Source organism: Garra rufa, chromosome 9, assembly GCF_049309525.1.
Source record: "Garra rufa chromosome 9, GarRuf1.0, whole genome shotgun sequence".
NCBI classification, from domain to species: Eukaryota; Metazoa; Chordata; class Actinopteri; order Cypriniformes; family Cyprinidae; genus Garra; species Garra rufa.
In genome coordinates, this window is record NC_133369.1 from 40,226,235 (window position 1) to 40,245,718 (window position 19,484).

A 19,484-nucleotide genomic window follows, 5' to 3' on the forward strand; every position below is an offset into this window, starting at 1 on the left:
AAAACTAGTGCTGTCAACGCACTCATTTCATATCAAAACGTTATCATGCAATGTCGTAGTTAGGTCATCAGTTAACTCATGAAGTTACCAAACAGGTGATCAAAGCTCATCTAAGAACAAAAGAAAAAAAAATCAATAACTTTAATAGCCTTAATGATTCATCTACATTTAATTTAGAATTTAGTGTTTGTTAATTTTATTCAATTTCTGTATATTTCCTACTTGCTGAACTGAAAAAAAAAAAACAACCTTAAAAACAAAACTCAAATTCACTCTTATGGAATGTTCTGTTAAGCCTGTCTGGAAAAGCAACATTAACCAGGGTAGGGCTTATTCAAGAGACTATTCTGATTAGCTCTATCCATCAGATGAGACAGAAGTGGAAAAAGTGGTAAGACAGCACAGGACAGGTCTTACAAGTGCTCTCTCCTGCCTGATATAACCTGATATAACCATATCCTGAAAAGTTCACATTGCTTTGCATTTTGAGTAGGCAATGTTGCACAAGAAAATGGAGACATTGCTCACCTGTGGACACTGTGTACACTGGCTGTGATCATAATTCCATAACAAGCCAACACCAGGATGAAGACATGTATGGCATACCTGCAAGAACATGTAGTTTAATTAGAGAACAAATTATCTGAGGCCATTTCAAAAATACAGTATATGTTAGGGCTATGTTCGACTGTTATGCAGTGTTCTGAGCATTTGGTGGGTACAGTAGTTTTTAGAGTGTTCTTGGTGGTTGCTAAAGAGTTGATAGGTGTCATTGCTAGGGTATTCTGAGTGGTTCCTAAGGTGTTGTTGTGTAGTAGCTAAGGTGTTCTGGGTGATTGCTAGGCATTGCTTGCTAGATCAGTTAACCTGATAAGAGCCAGGGAACCAGAAGAGTCCTCAGCAAACTCTGACTTTGTTGCAGCCTAGAATTAAACTGCTGGTTTTCTCTGGCCACAGGAGAACAAAACACTATTTGACACGCTATTTCTTTGGTAATACTGTAAAGCTGCTTTGACACAATCTGCATTGTAAAAAGCGCTATATAAATCATTGTGACTTGACTAGTTGTTAGAGTGTTCTGAGTGGCTGCTGATGAACATTAGCTGCTTCCAGCACTATCTGCTTGTGTTTTCTCTTATGTGATAGCAGTTATGACTCAGAGGAAGCTCATTCGCTGTTCATATGTCAATAATATTTTATTTTATGACACTGCAATGCAGACTAATGCAGTTATTAGAGAGAGAGAGAGAGAGAGAGAGAGAGAGAGAGAGAGAGAGAGAGAGAGAGAGAGAGAGAGAGAGAGAGAGAGAGGATTAAACAACGTTTATTAAATTTTCATTAATATCTCACACACATTCACAGTAATACTATAAAAAAAATAAAACACATAAAACATTAGATATTCAAAACCAACTGACCCTCAAAAACCTCACACAAGACATCTTTACAACACCAGATATCACAAAAAACCATTTCATTTTTCACCAGTTTGTAGTACGCAAATTCAATCTTGATTCTTCCACCCACTAGTTTTCTAAACATCATTTCCACATCAGTAGACCCAAGTTGTGTTCCTTCATTTTTCCTTGTTTTCCAGATTGCTAATTTTGCCGTTCCCAACAAATAATTTAATAAGCATTTCATCCTTCTCATAGAGTACCTATACTTAACACCACCAATAAATATTTGATCTGAAAATTCTTCATCAAAATCTTTAAACAAATCTTTAAGAAGATTAAAAAGATCTTGTAATCTTCCACATTTTAAAAATAAATGCTCTAAGTCTTCTTGGTTTCCACAAAATCTACATCCCCCCCCCACTGCTGGATTCAAGTGTGCCACATGTCTGTCTGTAGCTATCGCCCCGTGGATAAGCCTCCACTGTAGATCCGCAGTACGCTTCTCTATAGGAGGCTTATACAGGGCTCTCCACCTGTCCCTCACGAGGAAGTCTGGTCCTAACAAACTTGGCCACTTTGAAGCTTTTATTCTCTTGAGAAAAACTTGATGTATGACTTTTACTGAAGAATAGTAAATCGCTTTCTTTGACATAGATTTAAAACAGTCCAGCTGTGGTGTATCAAAAGACAAAATTGAGTCCATATTTACATCCACCGTTTCCTCAAGTATGGCTGAAGACACTCTGATTTTTGGAAATTCTTCTTCTATACCTCTTAAGTCCATTGACCGACGTCTTTCAATGTACTCTCTATGCCCACTTGGTAATACATTCCAGATCTCCTCTGTCAGTTTCGAGACAAGACGATCAGATTTCAATCCTGTCACTTCTTTAAGAATTCCAACCGGCTTCCACCCATCATCGTCCAAGAGATGTCTAATTTTTACAATCCCATTGCGCTTCAAAACTGCAGATACGCTTACTGAAGACAACAGCCTTGTTTGGATCATTGGATTGAAAAATAATGGTTCTTCCAGAATCCAATGTCCTGTGTCATCACTACTTCGATCCACTTTAAAAACTGTTTTCCAGGACTGAAACATTGACTTATAGAAGGGAGTAATCTCTGACAGACTCACCTTCCCCAAGTCCATTATAAACAAATGTTTATCCAACCCAAGCCCACCTGCGTTCTTCAAAATTAATCTTGCCGTATGGGCCCAAGTCAAGTCTTTATGATATAAAAGTCTTTGTGCTGCTTGTATCCTGTAAGAAATCAACCGACTTCTCACATCCACGAGCCCTTGACCTCCTTCATGGACAGGTAAATAGAGTGCTGCAGCATGGATCCAGTGTGCCCCACTCCAAAAAAAAGTTCACAATTGTCCTTTGTATTTTACGAACCAACTCCAGTGGAGGCTCCATAACAGTCATTTTATGCCACAATGTCGAGGCCGCCAAGTTGTTAATGACCAAGACTCGCCCTCTGTACGACAATTGTGGTAATAGCCAGGTCCATTTAGACAATCGGGCAATCACTTTCTCCAGCAATCCCTCCCAGTTTCTCATCTGAAAATTTTCATTTCCTAAAAAAATACCCAATGTTTTTATCCCCTCTCTACCCCAAAGTAAACCACATGGTAGTTTTGGAGGTCCTACTTCTTCCCATTTGCCAATAATAAATCCCTCACTTTTCCCCCAATTCACTCTGGCTGAGGATGCTTTTTCATATTTTCCAATAATTTCCGTTAAAACTTTCACATCATTTTGACTTTTTATAAACACTGTCACATCATCAGCATATGCTGACAGGGATACTTCAAAGGTACTCTTTAAATCTGGAAGTGAAATACCGATTAGTTCCTTCCTTAATCTGCACAAAAATGGTTCGATTACTAGACTATACAACTGTCCAGAAAGTGGACAGCCTTGTCTAATACCCCTGGACATCATGATAGGTGCACTCAATCCACCTCCAGCTTTAACCATAACAAATGCATTAGAATACAACAACTTTATATAAGATATAAAATTATCCCCAAACCCAAACTCTTTCAACACATTGAAAAGAAAACCATGATCAACTTGGTCAAAAGCTTTCTCTTGGTCAAGCGAAACAATCCCCAAATTAAGACTATTACTTTGACTAAAATCAATCACATCACGCAATAAAAATAAATTATCCATAATTGTTCTATCTGGTATACAATAGGACTGGTCTCTATGAACTAATACATATAAATATTTTTTAAGTCTATTTGCTAGAATCTTTGAGAATATTTTGTAGTCTACACATAGCAACGACACTGGTCTCCAGTTTTTCAATAGTCCCAAATCTCCTTTCTTAGGAATTAAAGATAGAACTGCTCTGCAACAACTTGTGGGTAATGTCTTTCTTTCGATGCAATCAATCAGCAGTTCATTTAAATCTTGTCCAAGTAAATCCCAGAAAGCCTGATAGAACTCCACAGGTATGCCGTCCACTCCTGGAGATCTTCCAGGGGATAACTGTCTCATTGCGTCAGTAAGCTCTTGCAAAGTTATTTGTTCATCTAGCGAATCTCTTTGTTCATCTCTCAGCTGAGGTAGATCACAGAGCAAATCGTCCACACTTGCAGAGTCACAACTCTGAGCATTATATAATTTAGAATAAAAGTCTATTGTCATTTCTCTCATTTCCAGAGGGTCAGAAGTTATAGTCCCATTCGGACGTCTTAGATGACACATCTGTTTTTGTAAAAAACTTTTCTTTTCTAAATTAAAAAAATAGGCACTAGGAGCATCCATATCTTTGATGGAGCAAATTCTTGATCTTATTAATGCTCCTTTTACCTTTTCTTGTAAAAAAGACCCAAGTTCTTCTTTTTTCTTATTTAACTTTTCATTATTTACCGATCCCATATTATTTAACATGTCTTTTTCCAGAGATACAATGTCTCTTTGTAAACTTTTCACTGTTGTTTTCATCATTGCAGTAGTATGTGAAGTATAGTTTTGGCAAAAAATTCTTATGTTAGCTTTACCTACATCCCACCATTGACCAAGATTTTCAAAACTGTCTTTCTTAAATTTCCACCTATCCCAGAAAACCTTAAACTTTTCACAGAAACTGAGATCCTGTAATAATTTGACATTAAAATGCCAAAAATAACAAGGTTTAACCACTTTCTTTAAATTAAAATCAAAAGTAATCATATGGTGATCTGAAAAACCATTAGGCAAGATGGATACATTCATTACCTTATTATTCCAAATCTTCCCCAAATAAAATCTATCTAACCGAGCACCACTAACTAGATTATCTGATGCCTTTAACCATGTTGTCTAACTCCTATGTTCCTACTTCTCCACAAGTCTATTAAATCAAACTCATTTATAATTTTTAACAATTGAATGCTTGACTGATTATGTGGCTCCTCTCTATTCCTATCAATTATATAATTAATTGTGCAATTCCAATCACCCCCAATTATCATGCACACAGTATCATTAATTTTTTGAATAACTGTTCTCAATTCCATAAAAAACACCACACGCTCATGACCATTATTAGGAGCATATACATTAATTAAAACAAATATATTTCCTTCAGACTCTACTTTAGTTAAAAGTGCTCTACCTTTTACAATTTCCTCTGTTGATATAATATTTACATTTAGATTTTTGGAAAAAAGAATAGCTACCCCAGCACTTGTGTTTGTACCATGGCTAAGAGCATATTTCCCTTCCCACCACATACCCCACTGAGTCTCATTATCAGTACTTGTATGTGTTTCTTGCAAAAAAACTATATCAAACCCTTTAACAAACTCTGAAATCATGCCTAATTTATTCCGATCTCTACCCCCATTTATATTTAAGGAACCGAATTTTTAAAGTTCCATAGGGAAATTAAAATAAAGAAAAACAAATGTGAATAAACACAAAGCATGAAGTATGAAAATCACCCTGTGCATTTGAGCATCCTACTTTTGCACAGCTCTTTTTTCTTTCCGTAATTTAGCCAACATCTTTTTCAGCCTAAATCTCTTCTTCTTGCATAGAGCTTCATAACTAACAACTTTCAGCATTGACACCACTGACCATATGAATTTGTCTATCTCCGGGAAAAAATCCTTCACCTCAACAGTTTTTCCAAACGTCAAATCCAAAAAATCATTAATCTCCTGCACCGAATAGGTTTCATCAATATTCTGCGACCCAAACTCAGAAACATCCGACACCTCAGACAATGTACCATCCTCCCTCATTTCATAATCCTCACCTTTTTCAACATCATTTAAGCTTTCTGTATTTTCAATACTGATCACTTCGCAAGCAACACTTTCACTTACTTTCTCTACTACCACTGTAAGTGTGCTGTGTTCCAAGACCTCATGCTCTTGTACCACATTCTCCACTTTTTCTCCTTCATTCTGATTTTTATCTACACTTACACATGATTCATCATTCTGAACGATACTCTCTTCATTAGGCTGAGGCTGCGTTGTTGTATTTTTTACATTAGCGGCAGTTACTCCACTAGGCCCAGCGGCCTCCTCATTAGCCTGAGCTCTATGTGGGCATGTCAACTTTTTGTGTCCAAGTTCACCACACTCAAAACACTTCAAGCTACCCGTATTAACATAAAGCATATACGATTTTCCTTCATGCACGACTCTGAAAGATACGTCTAACTCCGGCACATTGAGAAACATAAACACTTGTCTCCTAAAAGACATCACATGTTTTAGTGCTTCATTTTTACATCCTAATGGGATCGTTTTAATCGCACTAGCACATTTACCATATTGAACTAAAGCACGCTCAATATCCTCATTTTGAATAAACGGAGGGACGTTCGAGACATAGACTTTTGTTGTTGGTGTAACAAGCGGTGAAACAATAACAAAATCGCCACCTACCACAATCCCGTTGGCTATCAGGCGGTTCACTAGCTTCTCCTCTTTAACAAAAACCACCACCGCTTTATTCATCCTGGAGGCCGAAGAAATGTTGTCATATCCAACCTCCTCTCCGACCGCCAGCAACACATCCTCCACAGACACACCCTGCGCAGGGACACATCTGACTCCGTGACGCCGCGAAACAGGTGGTTCTCCACCCGCCAACAACGACGCCATACCGGCGCCTCGGCGAACACCACCAATACGGTTTTAATTTCCAAATTCAACTCTACAAAAATATTATGTCTCAAATCCCATTTTAGAAAGAAATGAGAAAAATAAATAAATAAATAAATAAATAAATAAATAAATAAACAAAACAAACAAACAAAACAAAAACAAAACTATCAAACACCTCTCTGTAAACCCCTCACCACCACCACCCCAAACGCTCCCAGAATGCACCGGAAGTGAGAGAGAGAGAGAGAGAGAGAGAGAGAGAGAGAGAGAGAGAAAGAAAGAAAGAAAGAAAGAAAGAAAGAAAGAAAGAAAGAAAGAAAGAAAGAAAGAAAGAAAGAAAGAAAGAAAGAAAGAAAGAAAGAAAGAAAGAAAGAAAGGTCAAGCTTGAGTGAATTCTCTGTCTCTCAAAAGTGTTCAGCAGCGTCTTTATTAAAGGCTGTAGGTTTAACTGCTTCAAAAACAGAAGCATTGTCACCTTACTACTTCAGGGCTCCAGACAAAAAAAAAAAATTAGTAAAATGCCATTGGCTCCTATAAGAAACAAACTTGGGTGCCAAATAATGTTTTTAGGTGCCACAGAATAAAGGCGTTTTATTTTATTTTTTAAAGGGGTCATCGGATGCCCATTTTCCACAAGTTTGATATGATACTTTAGGGTCTTAATGAGAAGTCTATAACATAGTTTGGTTAAAATTTCTCAATGGTTTACCTCGTTAAAATCAGCCCTTTTTAGAGCGAGCTATACTGTTGCATGTTCCTTTAAATGCTAATGAGCTCTGCTCGCACCGCCCCTCTCTGCTGTGGGATGAGTCGTAATTTCTACTTTAGCCGTGTTTACCGGTGAAACTTATTAAGAAAGGCCATTTGCAAAGATGCATTAAAAACCCTTATACTCACTTCTACTGTGGGTGAAGCTGCATCACGAATGATTTGCACGAACAATTCATGATTTGCGACGCATATGTAGATCAGGATCGGCACTTTCCTTTCAAAAATGAAAGTAACGTTAATCCTCTGCATCTTCAGCGGCTCAGATGTCGGGAGTAAATGACTACTGCTATTTTCATTATTATATCAACAGAACACCTCAATCGCTCAATCAGACACATTCTTGTCTTCCCCTGCACCTGAGTTGACACAATGGCAATCGAAGTCGGACTGTTTCAGCTCGTTAAGGGCGGGTCTAAGGTAAGGCGCACATGTCAATCAACTATCATTGGAGCGGCCTCTGTCAGTGTGTCGTCACCCAACAAGAAGCTGAGAATGATCTGATTTTAAAAAGGGGATATTACTTTTAAAGATTAAAAAAAATACCACTGGGTGGATTTTTATCACTGTAGGGTGGTGGTGTACACAAACTGCTAACACACATTAATGTTCAAACAACATGTAAAAGTGAGTTTTGCATCCGATGACCCCTTTAAAGCGTCATGGCAGAGCATTAAAGTCGACTAGTCGGCGCAACCCCTACTTTATAGAGTAGTGATTGTTTCAAAGATATTAAATAATAATAATATTACTGCATTATATAAATAATATAAAGAGAACAATATTTTAATTATGCAAACAGAATTCAATTTCCCTGTAAAGCAGCTAAAAAAAAAAGTGCTCAGTATTTACTCTAAGGACAAATAGACCAATTTATAATAACTCCGCCCACCAATGCCTAGCGGCAATTTAGAATGTATGTAAAACTTACATCTTACAGACGTCTGTCAGATGTTTGTACACAGCTTTCCAGATCAAGTGATCTTTAACAGACATCTTGAAGTAGTATGTGTGCTATCTGGACTTATATTTGCAAACAAGGGCATTCATTTATACAGTATGTATATTAAATACCATGTATACCCTGTATACCATGTACCATGTATATTAAATGTGCTTCAGAGTTATTAAGCTGTAACCCAGATCAAATTCACCTACCTGTGATTATCTAATGATCCTGAAGACACTGATTAGCATGCGCAGATGTGTTTGATTAGGGTTAGATCTAAACTTTTCAGGAAAGTGGATCTTGCGGGCCAGATTTGAGGATCCCTGGTATAAAGTTTGTTCTCATCACTCAAAGATTCAGTTATCATAAGATCTTGGCTACCCAAGCCAGCTGCACCGGACATCTACTTCTCTAACAATGTTCCAACTGATTTCACAGTTTTCATCATCAAGAGAAAGAATAAAGGTGTCTTATTCTATGTTGTTCAGTTTAACTTCTATTAAAATGCACTTTTTTTGTCCCGGTCAAGGTTAGGGTTAAGGAAAACAAGTCCTGACCCTTTTATATATATATATATATATATATATATATATTATTATTATTTTTTTTACTTAGGTTTAACATCATAAGTTAATATCATAAAAATGTTCCAACAGAAAAAGTTTTCCTTACCAGCCAAAGCAAAACATGACAAATGAAGCTCCAAAGATGGTAGCAACAGCATGTCGAACCTCAGGGGTGGTACGCTGTGGATTAAGACAGAGTCGAAACCAAAATGCAACTGCTAGTCCAAAAACCTGGCAGGCAATGAAATTCACCTAAAGTGAAAAAGAGAGGTCAAAATGATTCATATGTAATAAAACCAAATATTTTGTTTTTCGTTATACATGCTACCCTTAGGAGAGTATATTAATTTCAATTTATAATTTTTGAAATTCAGTTGATTGGACATGATTTCAATAGGCACTTATACAACCCCAATTCCTGAGTTGGGACGTTTTGTAAAATGCCATAAAATAAACAATATGTTATCTGTCCATTTTTTTAACCTTTATTTAATTGACTAAAGTACAAAGAAAAAAAATATCCAATGTTTTCAGTGGCAAACTTTAAATTTTTTTTTTTTTTGTAAATACTTACTATAATTATAAACGCAACACTTTTGTTTTCGCCCCCATTCTTCATAAGCTGAACTTAAAGATCTAAGACTTTTTCTATGTACACAAAAGGCCTATTCCTTTAAAATATTGTTCACAAATCTGTCTAAATCTGTGTCTCCTTTGCCGAGATAATTCACCCACCTCACAGGTATGGCATATCAAGATGCTGATTAGACAGCATGATTATTGCACAGGTATAAATGCCACTCTAAAATGTGCAGTTTTATCACACAGCATAATGCCACAGATGTCGCAAGTTTTGAGGGAGCGTGCAATTGGCATGCTGACTGCCAATGTCCACCAGAACTGTTGCCCGTGAATTGATGTTCATTTCTCCACCATAAGCCGTCTCCTAAGGCGTTTCAGAGAATTTGAAAGTACATCCAACCGGCCTCACAACCGCAGACCATGTGTAACCACACCAGCCCAGGACCTCCACATCCAGCATCTTCACCTCTAAAATCGTCTGAGACCAGCCACCTGGACAGCTGCTGCAACAATTGGTTTGCATAACCAAAAACATTCTGCACAAAACTGTCAGAAAACATCTCAGGGAAGCTCATCTGCATGCTTGTCGTCCTCATCAGGGTCCCGACCTGACTGCAGTTCGTCGTAACCGACTTGAGTGGGCAAATGCTCACATTTGATGGTGTCTGGCACTTTGGAGAGGTGTTCTCTTCAGAGATGAATCCCGGGTTTCACTGGAAAGGGCAGATGGCAGACAGCGTGTATGGCGTTGTGTGGGTGAGCAGTTTGCTGATGTCAACGTTGTAGATCGAGTGGCCCATGGTGGTGGTGGGGTTATGGTATGGACAGGCATATGTTATGGACAACGAACACGGGTGCATTTTATTGATGGCATTTTGAATGCACAGAGATACTGTAATGAGATCCTGGGGCCCACTGTTGTGCCAATCATCCACGGCCATCACCTCATGTTGCAGCATGATAATGCATGGCCCCATGTTGCAAGGATCACACAATTCCTAGAAGCTAAAAACATCCCAATTCTCACATGGCCAGGATACTCACCGGACATGTCACCCATTGAGCATGTTTGGGATGCTTTGAATCGGCGTATACGACAGCGTGTTCCAGTTCCTGCCAATATCGAGCAACTTCACACAGCCAATTGAAGAGGAGTGGACTAACATTCCACAGGCCACAATCAACAATGCTGTCTAATCAGCATCTTGATACGCAACATTCATCATAAAAGTTGCTAGGTAATTCAGTCAAATGTACAAAGACAGCACTCTGATATACAACATTGAATTATGAGATTTTGCCAAAACTATTTGTTCTGGAACAAATAATAGTTTAATGAGACCAAAGGCTGCCCGTTAGATTAACCCAAAATGAATTATATCCCATGTTTAACCACTATAGAGATATCAGAGCCACTGAGAACCTGCGGCTGTGCATTGTGGCTGCTCACAAGTCAGGAAAGGGCTATAAGACCATATCTAAATGTTTTGAAGTTCCAGTGGCTACAGTGCAAAGTATTATTAAAAAAAACAAGACATTCCGCACTGTGAATAAATCTCAGAGGACGTGGTCAGAAGCCAAAAGTGACCCCTGTGGTGGCCCGGAGGATAGTGAGAGAGGTTTTAAAAAAAAAAATAATAATAATAATTCCAAGGATCACCACCAAGGCCATCCTGATGAATCTGGGCTCTGCTGGTGGCAACATCTCAAGGTAGACAGTAGAGGGCTGCATTGGGATTGGGACCCAACGCAAATCTCGCGGGAGCGGGCGGTTTGAACTTTGCTGCGGGCGGGAATGGGCGGCTAAAAAAAAACACTGCAGGATCGGGAGGTAGCCTAGCGACATGAATACAGAATACCTGTGACATCTGGCTTTGGTTAATAATTGCAAAACTGCTGTTTTCATGTAGTTTATCATTGGGTTTTTTTGCAAAGCAGTCTATTTTATGTGCCGTGTGATGGTGCAACGTTTTTGATAAAAACGAAATTATATTCGAATGTATTGTGTGTTTTGTCTTTCTGTGTTCTCATAGGCTAGCTGCTTTCAGACATGCTTTCTGCACATTTACACCAGGATCAATCAAGCCTACGGAATACTTCAATAGCCCAAATCAAAGTACATGAAGTCTAAAGAAACGCGCGGTAGCCTTTAGATGTCCCCGATAGCCCAGGCTACTATTCATCTTCCCTACCAGTGCGTCAGAATACATGCAGGCCAGGGAAAGAAACAAACATGAATCTCTTTAATAATAGCAATACCAATAGCCTACGTTTTTTTTTTTCCTGCGGGATGGGAGAAGACACAAAATCAATGCATCTCTATCATCGTGCGGGAATAAATTCTCAGAGTTTTGCGGGTGCTGGCGGGAGTGGACATACATATTGCGGGAGCGGGCGGGAGTGTAACACACACGTAGCGGGAGCGGGCGGTAATGGTCAGAAATTCGGCGGGTGGGAGCGGGATAAAGAAAACAGTCCCGCGCAGGGCTCTAGTAGACAGTCCAACATATGGCTGATCCATGGGTCCAAAAAGTTCCAGTTTGGTCACATCACTCAATAAAACATTCTTCCAGAACTTCACAGGCCTATCTAAATGAATTTTGTTCTAGTCAGTGTTTTTTGTTCTTCTTGGTCAAGAGTGGCATATAAAAAGATGCCCCAAAACAAAATCCTCGGTTGTCTTGTGTTCATCTTATACACTGCATTGAAATGTTTTTTCCTCCTTTCATTGGGTGACTTTGTCTTTGACTGTACATTGCAGGTTTTTTCTCAGTTGTTTGATCAAACATTGTATTATATTGTGCTTTTTCTTCAACATCCTGGAACAACATTTTTTAAGCTAACGAACAAAGCTGCCAGCTAACATTTAGTGTATTGGAAATCTTCGTAGCCTTAAGACCTTCTAAAGTAATACAATTATTTCTGCTATAGCTTTTGTGAGAGCTCTGTTGACTTTGCCATATTTGCTACCCAACTTTAGCACATGCATGGGCTAAAAGTATGTTTTAAGACAAAACTGTTCCCCACCATACAAATAAGTGTCTGAACAAACTGTAATGTTAAAAAGGGGTTGAATAATTATGACATAGCTGTGTTATTAAAAAATCCTAGAACTCAAAAATGAGACAATGTATTACTTTTAATATGGCAGCAATCTGTTATTGATGCAATTTTTATTTTTAAGTCCTGGATCTTCAGAAAAGCATGTATTTGTAAATTACTGCAGTCTAGGGGGTTGAACAATTTAGACTGCAACAGTATCTCTTCCATATTCATTGGTGGGTCTTGAGATTATACTTGTCTAGGTGGGTCATGAAATTAAGTTTGGGAACCACTGGTTTAATAAATATTAACCTCAGCTTTCAAAAAATGTTATGATCTCCAAAAGGCTTAAACATCATACAATGTTATCTTTATTTTTATATATCCTAAACTATATTAAAACTATATTGTCAAATTGCAAAATATTATTATTATTATTAGAATATTATTTATTCTATTTTAATATAGTACATAGAATAATACTTGCATAAAGAGGCTAATACTCATTATCTGATACCCGCTTTATTCTGCTTTTATCTTATCTGTTGTAATAGTGCTGTAAATTTAACTGAACTATCATTCAGTTAATGTTGTATGCAGTACATTATTTCAAAGCAGCTTTATAGCAAAATAAAGCCAAAAGGCGACTGTGGCAAATAAAGGTGTTGGAAGGAGGAAAAACTTGTGAAACCAGTTCTCCTCTGGCAGCATTGTGTCATTGTTTGAGTTTACTAGGCCTACAATTTGTAAAAAGGATAAAACTTCGAGATTTTATATAGAGTACTTGTATGTCAATTAGACATTAGCTTTCTTATGTTTGTTTAAATCATATCTCAAGGAAAATCGAAGTCTAACAAAATCGTCTTTGCTTTTTAATTGAATAAACACTTACCTGATTCAAAGGAACTCCAACTTGATCGCTGACTGAACTTAACCAGGTGCACCCAGTAGTTTTAAACGCGATATCTGTGTTTTCCTTTTTGTCCATTCTGCATGGTGTGGATCCTTGTATCACCTCACAAATATCGACGTCGAATCGCCAAACTTTACGGGTACATATATCATTTCAGAATTAAAGCATGGTGAAGACAATCCAAACGCTCCGTAACACTGGGATAAAGTTGGATGTGTTGAAGTGGATGGAAGGCGGGGCTGGTTAAGCTGTCAGCTGGGAGTATGGCGTGATCTCATTGGAGTGAATGAAAATCACATATTAGACAATAGTCTGGTTTTGAGATGCCATCCGCCTCGCATTGAAAGTAGGAGAGTAGGAGTAGTTACAGTAGGGGAGGAGCGAAATATATTTAGTCTCTTCAGACGCCTAAAACATACATTTAGAATATTACACAGAATTTACTCTGTTAAAGAATTATTTGAACGGTTCAAACTGGACTGATTTTTGTGGTGTTTTCTTTCAAAGTGTATACTCAGGATTATTTTGGGTAGACTTTATTTCTAGGATGTTTGGTACATTAATACAAATAGAAATATATGATCTTTTATATATATATAATGGGCTAAAGCTAAGCCAAATTGTGAACATTTTATTAAAGAAATTAAACAGTATGGTACTACTTGTGCTACAATATTAGAAACATAAAAACTCATATATACCCTTTTTCAATTTCTTCTATTATTGTTGTGAGATGTATATATTTGTAGTAATATGTACATTATTGCATAATAATAATAATAATAATAATAATAAATGAAACATAAATATGGCCATTCCACAGAATGGGTGCCATTTACTTCTAAAACTCCTCCAAACAGGGGCGTCGTAGTTGGGTGAAAAGGGGGACTAAATTACCAGGGCCCCAAGTGGGGGGAGGGCCCCTGAGGAGTGAAATTTTATTTTCCTTTAAATATAATTTTAAGATCACAATAAATGTTGTTAACTAATGTAAATCAGTGATGCGCGGGTCAATGTATAAACAACCCTAATCCGACCGACGATTTTTACTACGGAGCCCCTTACGTCACCTGTAGAAGAAAAATAATTAATCCGTGGGGACGGTTTTTCAATTCGTTCCCTCAGTTTATAAACCGTACTCACGAATTCTTAAACTGTTCCCTCGGTTTAACAATTCGTGCCCACGGATTAACAAACCGTGCCCACGAATTTCCAATCCGTGCGCTCAGATTTTGTAAACCGTACCCTCGAATTTTGAATCCGTACCCACAAATTCATAATCCGTGCGCACACTTTCGCAATCCGTTCCCACAGTTTGTAAACTGCTCTCACGGATTTGTGGCCCCGCCCCCAAATTCAACCAGGACACCTGTTTAAGTGCTGGATGCATTGTTTTGCATTTATTAAACTTTATTTCTCAGTAGGCTATATGAGAATATGCAACACTGACAAAACAGAGTTTTTAGCTTTATTTTATATTAATCACCAATAGATTAGCTGCCAAAACACCATGTGTTTTATCCTATTGGTTATTAATGTAAAATAAACGCTTAAAAGAAGCCTGTTTTGTAAGTGCGGTCATGGTACCAACATAAAATAATAAGTGAAGAGCGCTGTTCAAACGGCTTTGTTTTATATAATATTTTTCAAAATATAAAATTACCTGAATTTAAAAAAAAAAACGAGTTTTGGAGAGGATGAAGGTAAAAGCAATACAAAACAAATAATGTACAGGTGATGTTACCATTCCTTTGCTCTCAAACTAAATGAAATGTAATAATAGGCCTTATTAAATAATAACATTAATAGTGCAGCATGCATCTAACTCTGGGTGAAAAGCTTATCATAATCACAAATCCGTGAGAGCAGTTTACAAACTGTGGGAACGGATTGCGAAAGCGTGCGCACGGATTATGAATTTGTGGGTACAGATTCAAAATCCGAGGGTACGGTTTACAAAATCTGAGCGCACGGATTGGAAATTCGTGGGCACGGTTTGTTAATCCGTGGGCATGAATTGTTAAACCGAGGGAACAGTTTAAGAATTCGTGAGTACGGTTTATAAACTGAGGGAACGAATTGCAAAACCGTCCCCACGGATTAATTATTTTTCTTCTACAGGTGACGTAAGGGGCTCCGTACTACTAACGCAACTCGGACCGCAAAAAAAAAGAAAAAAAAAAGAAAGAAAGAAACTATTGTACCCGACCCGCTTCCTGTCTAATATTTGCGACTGACACCAGCGATTATATGCGGCTATATGCGGTGGAGATGCGTTCACTGTCAAACATCATTTGGCATTAATTAGGTAATTTTGTCAAAATAAATGTTCTTGATTACAAGAAAAATACAGATTGTTCTTGTTGTGATTTATTTTGTCTTTCCTTTATACAGATTTAAATAGTTTCGTTTTTGAAGTACTCTAAATTATGTCAGTGATTCTACGTGATTAAATATGATCAAGAATTATTTTATTTCGATCTACAGTGTAATAAGTTTAGAAAAAGATTAGCCTATAGCCATAAATAATATATATATATATATATAGAGAGAGAGAGAGAGAGAGAGAGAGAGAGAGAGACAGAGAGAGAGAGAGAGAGAGAGAGAGAGAGAGAGAGACTACAAGCTTATTCCTTTTTTCTTAACTTTTAACTTCTTTTAAAAAATTATCAAGAATATTAAATCAACTTAATAGGCTAGGTTAACGAATTTTCTTATACAAACATAATGAATGCAATTCAAAACGAAGTTTTTATAGATAAATTCAGGAATTATGAATATGACAAAATAATATTATTTTATATATATTAATTGTATAGCTATAATAGTTGTATCAAATGAATAAGGAAATTATAGTGCCTTGAATTTATTAAGTAATGTTTAATTTCGTTCGTTTCGCTCTCTGGAAATGTAAAGAAAAACGTCCCCCTCACTTTTAGAAACAGGTGATTCTGTCCCCCGCACTTTTTTTTGACCTAGCGCCAATATTTCCGCCCCTGGTCTCTGATTTGTTACTTAGATTTGAGTGAAGTAACATTTAGCCAATCACAGCGCGAATCTCTTGGGCGTCTGCCATGAGCTTCAAATCTTGTTGCTCTTGTAAACAGAATGTATTATACTGTATGAACATCACCTTTGGGTCACATGACCATACTGTCATACTGATTTCTGTTCAGTGTTTCTTTACCCGATCTCAAGGTTACTTTGGTGTGTGTTTCCCTGCCTGTTGGATTTACCTGTTGTGGATACTATTAAAAGGATTTATTATTGTATTTCGATGTTGTGCGCCTCCTTATCACTACACACACTGTGACAGAAGATCGAGCCGACATTTATATCCTTTGTTATGAATCACCCTGCCTGCTTCCTCCTCATGCTGGAGCAGAGGAGCCTTTTCCTTGAGGACCATACTAGACTGTTTGTGGAAATCACCAACCTTACACACTACCCGGACTACTGCCTCTGCACTTTCTACAAGACCAGCCTAAACGACTAGTGCAGAACGTGGTTGTCCGGAGATGGTCCTCGGGGGAAATATCGTCGCCTATATTGAGTGGGTGCTGTTGTCATGCAGATCTTCGCTGACCGTGGACAACGACACCAGCCCCACTCAGGAGCCAGTGACCAGCCCACCATCACCACACACCACGGAGCAGCAGCCAGAGCCCACCGTTGATGGAGAGCCATCGCCAAAGGGAGCGACAGCGAGGAAGATCGCCATACAGCCTGAGTCAATCACGTCCAACCAGGTGCAAGAGCCGGCTACAATACACGTGATGGTGGGAGTTACAGTGGAGCGCAAGAGTGCTGAGGAAAGCACCACCCACTGCATCGCCGCTGAGGGTGAGGGAAGTCTGGACCTGGGATTATCATATGGAATGAGATTTGATTGATTTCACAGTAGTCAGCATTTGAAGTGGATCAAAACCTTTCATCAAAGTTGACCTATAACCAAAACAATACCTGTTCTTGTCTTAGGACCACTTTCATAAACTTTTTTAATCCACATGTTGACTACTGTATGTGGAGCTACCTGTCTGCCCTTAACTACCTGCCTGCTTGGAACTATCTGCCTGCCTTGAAGTTCCTGCCTACCCTGAACAATCTGTCTGCCTTGAACTGTCTACCTGCCTGAATTTCCTACCCACCCTTCCTCTGTTATCTCCATCTATCAGCCCTGTTGCCTCCGCTCTGCCACTGCTGTTCAGGATGTTTTATGTCCAAATTGTTTCCTGATGTTGTTGATGTTGAATTTCCAGGATTGTACCCATCTGATGCTGTTCTTCAGGTAACCCAGGCAAATGGTGCTGGAAGAGGAGAGTGGCCTTCTGCACCATTTGGTGTCTTTCATGCATCTACAAAAATCAAAGTGATTTGCTGGTTGTAGAGAAAAGCATATGTGACCCTGGACCACAAAACCAGTCTTAAAAAGCACGACTATATGTAGCAGTAGCCAAAAATACAATGTATGCATCAATGATAACTTTTCTTTAATGCCAAAAATCATTAAGATATTCAGTAAAGATCATGTTTTATGAAGATATTTTGTACATTTCCTACCATAAATACATCAAAACTTAATTTTTGATGAGTAATATGCATTGCTAAGAACTTCATTTGAACAAATTTATTTTTTAAATAATTTCATTTAATTTTCAATTTTGGCACATAATTTGCATATAGCTTTTTATAATAAAATGGTTAATCTTAGAATTAATTTAAAGTCATTTAAAATTGGCAAAAAAAAAAAAAAAATGCCTTCCATAGTAGTGAAATGTTAACTCACTGTAAATGTTCCCACACAGACTATTAGGTGCCTTCTCAAAGTTGCTGGTGATGGCAGGTGAAACATCTTGCACAGTTCAGAGTAACACTTGGGACTGTGACGATTTAGCTGGATAGCCAGGTCTTTTATTTGGTTACTGTATCTCTGACCCTTTTTTGTATTTGTCCAGATGCATTTGACTGGTTATAAATGTGTGACTTTTTGGGTTGTTCATCTCAGGTGTAGATTGCTGATTTTATGTTTAAGGCAGGATCGTATTAACCTTGTACGAGCTCTCTCCCTGCAGAGCAGCTTTTCAAGGACCTTAATTTTCTATATGGAAATAACTATTTAAAGTTTTGTTTAAAACTCTTGACTGTGAACAATTTACATTATGTTGCAGTTCAACCTTGTCTTTGTCATCTAGTGTCTTTATAAATGATGTCAGACAGTCCATGGGCTCAGGACTGGACTGTGAAAGTGGTTCTTGAGCCACATCTAACACAGGAGAACTGTCCAAAGGTGGACTCTGAAAGTGGTTTGGGAGCCGGTCTAGAAAAAGATGTGATAAATAATAATGAATAAATAAATAAAAGTTTTGAATTATTCCATCCATTATGTATGGTATTTCTATGTATGGTATTTACCTATTTTCTCTCGATTTAATTCTGGTTTCCACAGTTTAAGGGTCGGTTTAGCATTACACTATAACACTATTACTGATCCTATTATTTTGTTAATTGCTTAAAACATTAAAAGATTGTTACAAGCAAATAAGAACATTAAACCATTATTAACAATTAGACTGATAAAGCAATACATTAATGCAAAGAATTACTGATATACTGTATGTATGTAAATTTAGATCCAATACTGTTAAGCAGCCTCTGTTTGGCACCTGTGTGCAGTAGTGGGTGTGAAGAAGGATGTTGTGGTGGACTGCTGTTGTACATACCGTGGTGTTTGCAGGATGAAGATGCCCTTTTCCATGGCTTCTCCCAGTGATTGGTCTGGAACCTGGGTCTGCTGCTATGGTGACAGTTCTGTCCTTGTTGGCTAGCATCTTTCTGTAGAAGGGCCTGGCATTGTGGCGATGCTGGGTGCCTTTTGGTGCCTGCTTGGGATTCTAGGTTGTGCAGTTCAGAATCAATGGGGTCTTAAAAACAACTTTAGTAAAGGCCTTGTGCTTGTTAAAGGCTTTCTGTGTCAGGTCACGCAGTTGTTGAATAGGCATTGAGTGGGGCCAAAATTTGTAAATGGTAACTTACTATAGGATGGAGGTTTCGGAGGAAGAGGCTCTTGAAGCTAATCCTCCTCCACCCCAGGTTCATTATAAGCTGCAAAGTAGGCTCATTGAAGTTTGTGGTAGTAAGC

General features: G+C 38.0%; 1 protein-coding gene across 1 annotated transcript in view; it reads right to left on the bottom strand.

The window, feature by feature from the left end:
• Nucleotides 1-13,553, bottom strand: part of mboat1 (membrane bound O-acyltransferase domain containing 1) — a 38,638-nt gene extending 25,085 nt beyond the window's left edge. The window contains exons 1-3 of the mRNA XM_073847489.1: nucleotides 13,325-13,553; nucleotides 8,915-9,060; nucleotides 529-606 (exon numbers count right to left, since the gene is read on the bottom strand). Coding sequence (XP_073703590.1) covers nucleotides 529-606; nucleotides 8,915-9,060; nucleotides 13,325-13,420 — 320 coding nt within the window. The 5' untranslated portion in view covers nucleotides 13,421-13,553. The remainder of the gene's footprint in view (nucleotides 1-528; nucleotides 607-8,914; nucleotides 9,061-13,324) is intronic.
• Between the last annotated feature and the right edge of the window lie 5,931 nt (nucleotides 13,554-19,484).